Source organism: Pyxicephalus adspersus, chromosome 3 (genome assembly GCF_032062135.1).
Source record: "Pyxicephalus adspersus chromosome 3, UCB_Pads_2.0, whole genome shotgun sequence".
Lineage (NCBI taxonomy): Eukaryota > Metazoa > Chordata > Amphibia > Anura > Pyxicephalidae > Pyxicephalus > Pyxicephalus adspersus.
The window spans coordinates 150,270,853-150,280,094 of record NC_092860.1 but is presented as its reverse complement, the minus strand read 5'-3'; the positions used below and the strand labels follow the sequence as shown (position 1 = coordinate 150,280,094).

The window sequence follows — 9,242 nt, the reverse complement described above, 5'->3', positions numbered from 1 at the left end:
GGATATCCCCATCCAGATACACAGGGTAGGATGCAATGACAAGCACTTTGAATGGCCTGGTCCTTATCAGCCCCTTAGACAGGTCAACCTGGCACAGACAGACTGGCACTACCTTGTGAGGATTAGGCGGGCAATTAGTCCCAGCTGTGTGGACTGTCACCCTGTCCTTCCTCAGACACTAGCAGACACTAGTCACAGCTGGGTGTCACTTGTCACCAAGACCCCTGTGATAGGGGACCCCCCTCTAATCCTGACCCCAAGGTGTTATATTTCCCAATTCATTACCAGGGAGTGAAATTCTGCAGCTTTCCAAGTGAAATACATTACCAAAAATACACACAGCTAATGGGAAACAAAGTGGCCAATTACCAGGACTAATTAATATTAAGAGGGGCAAGGCGCTCATATTTAATCATATCACTGGATAGAGGGGCTTACAGGGATATTCCTCTACAATGAAATATGTAATACCATCAGTACTAGCATCAATTAATTAATACTCAGCATCAATAAAATAAATATTAGGAATTTTACAATATTAAAGAATAGTTATAATTGGAAAACTTTGACATTTCCTGGCTATTTTGTGTCTCTTACAAATTAAACATGTGATCTTCTCAGGTTGTTGCAAAACATTAATTGGGGATAAGCTGAAAAAATGTCTGTAACCCCTACATTCACAACCTACAGCAAAACACATTGTAGAATATGTGACCTGGTGGGGGAAGGACAATAGAGTGTAAGCTCCTCTGGTCTAGAGACGGCTTTGCCTGGCTCATTGTTCCCTGTACAGCACTGCGGTATATGTCAGAGCCATATAAATGTATAATATTAGCGTGTGACTGTAGAAGGGGGTCATTAGAATATTAGCTCCTATGGTCCAGAGACTGCATTTGCTGGTTCAGTGTTCCCTGTACATCTTTACAGTATATGCTGGAGCAATATACATGTATAATAATATTAATAGTAGTGTGTGACTGTGGGGCTACATTAAAGCGTAAGCTTCTATGCTGCTGAGACTGCTTTGCGTGTCTCAGTGTTCCCTGTACAGTATTTCAATATATGTGTTCTCTGTACAGCATTGTGGTATTTTTATGTCTGATTATGTGATTGAGGGATGACATTAGAGTGTAAGCTTCTTTGGTCCAAAGACTGCTTTGTCTGGCTTAGTGTTCTTCTAAGCTCTATGGTATATGTCAGAGCTACATACATATATACCAATAGTGTGTGACTGTGGAGGGTTACTAGAGTGTAAGCTTCTATACAGAAACTGATGTGTGCACCAATGTACAGCACTGTGGTATATGTCAGAACTATATACAGTAAATGTATAATAACAGTGTGTGACTGTGGGTGTAGGTGTATATTAAGGGGCGATTTGCATTGCCTGCAGAAGAAATCTTTTGCTGTTCTACAAGCTCTTGTAACTCTTTAATGACAAAGACAACCCTGCAGTTGTTTCTTATTGCATATGAAAGCCCAGCTTGCTCCAGAAGTTAAATGTCTAGGCTTCATAAAGTTTTACTTTGTTTGTGAATAACTCACAATGAGGAGTTTATCCAGTAACTGACACCACGCTGCCTAATAATATAAGATAAACATCTGTCCTAATTGCATTTATTAAAATAATGTACCTGTTCCGACTTCCATACAACTTAAAGCGTACCCAAACTCAGAAATTTCACTTTACGTAAAACGATAGACTACCCCTATATGTAAAGTAAAAATTCAGGTTTTTTTTATAAGTGCGACACCCTTTTTAAAATAAAAACAAAAGCGTGCAGCGCTGCCCCCTAATTCTCAATTGCCTAGCGCAAAACCTCCCGGGATACCTGCGCCACGCATCTCGGGAGGTTCTTGGGCACTCCTATCCATATTTTTGGATGCATGCGCAGTGAGATCAGCAAGTTTTTTTTTCCATCGTACATCACCGGATCTCGTACATGGGTCAGGTGACATAGAAGAACCCGTAAGAAGAGACGACGATGGCGGTGCCCGGAACGGGACGGATGCTGAGGCGACGCGGGACTTGATGCAAGACACCCCCGGATGGATCAGACTGCCCTGCAAAATTAAAGGTAAGTGTATTTTTTTTTTTTTTTGCAGTTTTTAGTTTAATTCCTCTTTAAGAACAAACCTACAGTACCTATCTCCTATGTAAGCCAGGGACACAGTATGATGGGGGTGCATTAGAATGTCAGCTCCTTCATCAAAAACTGGAGTGACTGCAGTTCAGTTATGCATTGCCCCATAGATTAATACTTTGCACCAGAGGGGTAATTAAGCCATTATCATTACAATGACATTGTTAACACTGAATTTTATTTCCATTGACATTTTGACTGGCTATTTTCAATATGGATCTTTGTTTATAGAAAGCCATGTGAATGGTCTGTGTTCCTCAGACACGCTGGCATTTCCCATGGGTGGGGTACGTTTCGGTGCTCAGCAAAAGTGTGATCACTGCAGGCATCCTAAACCGGCTGACATTCACCTGGTCCGTTATATTCCCATTATCATTCATACAAAGACTTTATCCTGAGGACTTGATTGGATCATAGCCGGCAACTACTGATTGATCTGCCCCTAAAACATTTCTTTATTACAACTCATTTACATGACTTTGCTTTACTTTACATTTTTATGTCTTTTTTACATTCCACAACGTGTTCAATAAAAATCCTGAATACTGCTGCTACATTACTGTGTTTATTTATATGTACTTAAGTCACAAGGAATGCTTACTGTCCTTTATATTACTAGCAATTATTTCAGGGTTTATTTGCATTTTATTTCAACTGATATTAATGAACTCACTTTATTGTTCAAAAGTATTTTAAACATATAGCATAAATGATAATAACTCAAATTTGTATAACATAGTAAAAAAGACTACATAATAATATAAATTATAATACATTGTCATAATATTATACATTAAAAATAAAAAGATACATATATCAAACAAATACAAAAAAAATTAAATAAAATTTTACGTTTTAAATAAAATATAAACCATTTGACTGTAAATAGAAAAATATATTTTACCGGTACTTTTTCTTTCTACAATTTTCTTTTGTTTTCATTTCTTTTATGTTTATTACGCAAATAAAAATGTAAGCACTAAATATTTGTGTAAAAACGTTTCTATTATGATATATATATAGGGTGATAAGATTTATTTTGAGATTATATATACAATTATATTGACTAATACTAATACATTTTTAAATTTTTAATTAAAATAATTTTGATAAACAAATATTACATTTACAATTACATTTTATTGTATACAATAAAACAATACAAAAGCACTGCTGTCCACCTACTTTTGGTTCACCCTGTGTGTTATATATATATATATATATATATATATATCATAATAAAAAAAAGTTTATCTTTAGATAGATTGATAGATGGCAGAAGTTTGATTTCCAAAAACATAACAACAAAAACAAAACAAACACATAAAGAAGTTGTTGTAGATTTGTTTTATTTATTTTAATACAATCAACTAAATAAATAGATGACTTGCTGCAGGCTAATTATTCCCCACGTTATCTCCCTGTAATAAAACCTGCAGCTGATAATAATTTTAGATTTTATTGCAGGTTACACATATAGAATTAAAATCCTTTAAATTCTGAGTAGTAAAGCACTTCGGAAATAATCAGAAAGGCTGACAAATCAATGATAAATTACCATCAGGTAATCAGAATTGGGAATAATAATGATGAATTATAATGGCAATGCCTTGCTCTGCCCACATTTTCCACCTAATTATCCCAGTGAAGTATTTTGCTGTGCCTGTTTTTCTCTCGGTCTCAGGTTCCCCAGAGATCTGATCTCTTTGTCAGGTTGGATATGTTTGCTGCTGGGAAGAATTTATCATTAAAATAATTATGTTTAATTGTAAGTTTAATTACAAGTCTCAGAGAGAGTTAGCTAGGGGTGCTGGCTCACATGCATGCTGCTCACTGATCTCTCTGAACAGGGTGAGGGTTATATTGTAGATACAATTTCATCTTTTATCAAGTAACAACTATGTTTTTCAGATCATGAATTTGTTACAATTGCCATTTTATACACCTCACTGGTCTGGGGTTTATAAAGTGTTATAAATAAATGGTTTGCAGGAATGCAAAGTTTTTATAACACTCACACAATTCATATTGTTTCATTGCATATTTTATTATCTGAATGTGGAAAAGTTTGGGGTATAAAGCGATACAAGGATTAAAAGATTATGGGGATCAAGGCTTAGTTGGTAGCGGAAATGCAGAGGGCATGAAAGGGTTAACAAGTGTTTATTAATAATACTTACACATTTTATATTGTTTCTATTGCACATTTTATCTGAATGTCTATTGGGTTTTTATCTAGGAAATGTTTATTTCCCTAGTAGTTGAACTTAAGGGAATTGTCTTTTTCAATCTAATTTACTGTGTAACTAAATAATGTGGAAATGTCCTGCTCAGTCAAGGTTTGGGCATAAAATAATACAAGAATTTGGGCTGCAAAGATTTCATAGTCATGGTGTATATAAGAAAAATACTCAAAGTAAGACTGGGAGCTAAATTGTGTAAGACATGCAAGGGATATCAAACTCTGCTGAAAGGTGAAAATGTACAGCCTGGTATATGGGGTGCAAATTGTAAATGGAGATTGTGTTTCAGATTGGGGTGCAAGGTGAAAAGCTGCAAAGCTAAATGTAAGGGGAGAGTAAAGTAAAGGGTTCCAAGGACTGTATAAAGGGGTGCAGGCATAAATGTAATAAATGGGTATGAAAGTTAAAGAGGTGCAGGTATAGATGTAAAGTAAATGGCTCTGACAGATAAAGGGGTGCAGGTATGGATGTAAAGTAAATGGCTCTGAAAGATAAGGGAGTGCAGCCTGAGAGGTATGGTTGGTGCTATATAAATACCATAGGTATGCTAAAGATATATATTAAGGTAAAAGCCTGTAAAAGATAAAGAGGTACACCAATAAATGTATAGTAAATTGTTGTAGAAAATAAATGGGTGCAACTTGAAATGAAGGGTTAAGGTCTGTTGCAGATTAAGGAGTGCAGCCTGAGAAGTATGGTTGCTGCTATATAGATACTATTTAATAATAATGGTAAAAATCTGTTCTAGATATGAGTTCAGGCAAAGACAGATAAAGAGGTACACTAATAAATGTATAGTAAAGGGTTGTAGAAAATAAATGAGATATAGAGCATGTTGAAGATATGGGGGTGCAGCCTGAGATATTAAAGGGGTTCAGGCTGGAGGTAAATGTTTGTAGAAGATACAGGGGGTGCAAGCTGTAATGTGGGGATTCCAGGCTATAGTAATAAGGAACAGATAAACTGTCAGGTATATGAATGAATCTATCAAGGAATTTGTGGTATAGGAAGCAGTCAGGTCAGTTTTTTAGGGGTGGAGATAGGAAATTGTCCTAAGTATTCAGCCTGTGTTTGCAGAGAGGTAGCTGGTGAGAAAAGTGCCCCCAGCAGCCATTTGCATACTAATGATGGATTAGCATTTCACAGTGCACAGGGGGATATAAAGGGCTGTGTCTTGCCATTGCAATCATTCCAGCAGCAGACTTTGGAGAAAACTCATCCAGAGTTCTTAGCTTAATCTTCGCAGATATCAACATGGTGCACGGTCCAGTTTTTCCAGGATTACCTGCTCATTTGGATCAGTCCAGCTCCAACATGCCTGTGACCGATGAAGCCCCTAAAGTTCCATTCTCCATTGACTCAATCCTCTCCAATACGGATAGACCTTCCACACCTGGGCTTCCACAGGAAAGACTCACCTGGCAGGCTCCCACCTCCTCTCCTGCACCCTATGGATACAGTTATGGAGTCATGCCCTATTCTCCAGTTTGGATCTATAAGCCTACAGCAGTCTATGCGCACCCTATGCAGCACCCAATGCAGCACCCTTTGCAACATCCAATGCAGCCTCAACCCCAAATCAGAGCGCCCAGATCCAACTGCCTGTGCGCCGACCCTCTCTGCAAGGATAGAGGTAAGATTGTAACCTAAAACTACTCCAAATTCACATCTGTTACTTTCAGCACTTAGGCAACTACGATCCTCATCATACCTTTGTCTTTTAGGTTTTAAAGTTCTTCTAAGTGGATCATAGCTCTAAAATAATGTTTTTACAACCTGTGGAATTAGGAGTCTTAATATTCTTAGTTTTAACTATTCCACTAGTAATCTGTATGTTAGCAAACTATACACCGATTATAGCCTTAAATATTTACTTGTTTTTTTTTTTTATCTATTTTTGCTTTTGTATTGTTATACTGTTTTGTGTTGTATTGGAAGTTTTCCATGTGCTCATGGCGCCCTCTTGTGTCTATTTTAGGATTTGCGTACACACAGCACACCCTCAGCAATCTAACTTGGAGAACTGGTCCTTGCAAAATTAAGAGAATCAGGACTGTGTTTACTCCAGAACAGTTGGAGAGGTTGGAGAAGGAATTTCTGAAGCAGCAATACATGGTGGGGACAGAGAGGGTCGACCTGGCGGCTACTCTGAATCTTTCAGAGACTCAGGTAAGATGAAAATTCTTTTTAAACAAGAATAATTCATGTTTTTACTGTTTGTATGGTTTTAGGGGCCATTGGGCTTAATGGATGGATAAGAATAATGGCTGGATAAGGGACCTTCTGTACTCTTGGTAGCTTGGGCTAAGCTTTCTTTTTTTTTTTTTTTTTTTTAGACTATTTTGGTTACTTTAAACTTTTTGTGGAATTACCAAATGTTCAATTTGCCAAGATTATACACATCAGTATGTAAGAAATAGTATTCTTACATTCTAGAAATGTAAGAAAGAGTATGTTCTAAAGGAAAAACCCAAAATAACTACTTTTGTAGTAGCCAAACCAGTTATATAATATATGTACAGGAGAGAAAGAAAATGGCTATTTATGGCATATTGATATGATCTTGATAATTGAGCTTCATTATCTAAATGTAGGAAGCTCAATAGCTTTATTGTTTATAAATTTACCAGTCCCTATGTGATTATATCCATTACTGCATAGCAATTCTATGTTTTAATTTCCTTTGCATTATTTGAAATAAAGTAGTTTATGATCCTAACAGTATTGATATGCCATAAAAAGCCACTTTCTTTCTCTTTTGTACATTAAATTGAAACCATATTTCTACTGTAGCTAGGATATTCACTTTCAAGCTTAGCAAATCGGTCTTTTTGATTTTAGAGATTGACAAACTATGTAAAACTTTTGGTTTTCACGTGGGATTTGTGCTTATATTTTTATTTTGCCCTTTTTCAGGTAAAGGTCTGGTTCCAGAATCGTCGTATCAAGTGGAGGAAACAGAGCTCTGAACAGAAGAAAGCCAAGTTGTCCCAATTCGGTGTTACCTCCTCTGAAGATTCTGAATTTATCGACGAAAATAAGACGGATGACGACAATTGATGTTAAATATTAGGCACTTTGGACTTCATATTTATCTGAGGTGTTTCACTTAAAAAAAGAGCACTGTATACAAAAGTTGGATGTAAACGATCCAATATCTGGGTGATTTTATCCCTTGAGAAACGTCTTATCGTTGTGCTGCTTTCGGTACGTGAGTGATAGGCTTCATCAATGTGGAATTTTTAGACCAGGACCCACTGGGCCAATATATGACACGGCCCATCATTTGGGTGTCTTGTTGTTTCTGTAGACCAAGGAGGACATGATGTGGGAAATTACTGGAGCAATTATTTGGGCTCCATGAGTCCCTAGTTTTATGGGCTGTCCACGCGTTTTCCTCCATAAAATTTTATATCTTCAGTGCAAATTCCTTGGGGATTTTATTTAAGAAAATGGTACTGGAAAATACTTTTTCAACCCTCAGAAAAAAAGTTTTTTGTGTTATCAGACAAATGTACAGATATTTTTTTTAAAAAAATGAATGTGCCTTATATTATACATATCAGTACAAGAAACTGTATAGATTCTGTAACTTTAATCTTGTTCATAGTTGGTGTGTTTTTAATTTTTTTTTTTATCCTTGACATATTGCAGTGCAATGTGTCTTTGGCTTTTACTCCCCATCACATCCCCCTTCGAGTTAAGTTATTTTTTTTATATATATATATAGCACTCTCACCATGCATAGGCTGGGTCTAGACTGTTTTTACTATAATTTGCACTGTATTCTGTATTTTGCAGATTAATTTCTAGGTCTGGAACCAAGAGTCTACTTATATTTATACTGTATTTTATTTATTTGATACACGTGTAAATAAATGTAAATATAATGCATGAATATAAAAGGAAAAAAAAAAAAACAACAAATGTCTCTTTGTATTCTATTTTCTTTATAACTGCAAAAAATCTATTTCATATATACACACATTCATTTTATAAATGGTCGTAACAAATATGTTTTAGGTGAATTTACATTTTAGATACACACCAGGATAAAGATATTTAAAAGAATTGGTTAGTTTTTTGGTAGTCCAATGATATCTAAAAAGTACAATTACATGATTTTAAATAGGGATGCTAATATTTTATTATATATATTATTTTTATTGGCTTGGTCACCTCGCACATTGTTTACACTTCATTAACTTCTATCACTCATATACTATATATATATATATATATATATATATATATATACACACACACACACCTTTAGGCACATGGATTTTGTGGTAGATTAGGTCCTCCTTGTGGCTTTAAATTTATGTCCACTTTAAAAGAGCACCATGGTCACACTTGTATCCCATATGGCCAGTAGACAACCACTCATACTGTAATAAATGTAAGAAAAGACTTGCATCAAACAATGTTAAACTTTTACTATTCAGGAAGCTTCCGAAAGGTTCCTCCATTTACTTTCTTACTGTTCTTGTGTTCCCCTTCCCAACTATACTATAACAGCAGCATTACTAACCTTCCGATTTATTAGCGGTAATGGCAGCAATCATAACCCATAGTATGGTAACAGTTGTAACAATACCTCTTTATTGGTGTCAATGGTTGCAATAATAAAGAACGCCAACTATTGTCAGTGGTAATTAACCCTCCTTCATAGGAGAAGCAATAATAAAGACCCTTTTATTGCTGGTGATAGAGAATGATAAAAATAATCCTTAATTATTGTCCATGGTTACTTATCTGAAGCCGTGCTGTTATGCAATCTCATTCCTCCCTGGTAATGTTGGACCAGAACTAAACTGTTAAACAGAAGGCCAAAATATAGAGATTGGCAACA

At 35.8% G+C, this 9,242-nt stretch overlaps 1 protein-coding gene across 1 annotated transcript; it reads left to right on the top strand.

Moving 5' to 3' along the window:
- Window positions 1-5,600: 5,600 nt before the first annotated feature.
- On the top strand, window positions 5,601-8,264 carry LOC140327846 (homeobox protein notochord-like). Its single transcript, XM_072407156.1, has 3 exons — window positions 5,601-6,020; window positions 6,366-6,556; window positions 7,304-8,264. The coding sequence occupies exons 1-3, from the start codon at window positions 5,642-5,644 to the stop codon at window positions 7,445-7,447; spliced, it is 714 nt and encodes a 237-aa protein (XP_072263257.1). The 5' UTR covers window positions 5,601-5,641; the 3' UTR covers window positions 7,448-8,264.
- The last annotated feature ends 978 nt before the right edge of the window (window positions 8,265-9,242 follow it).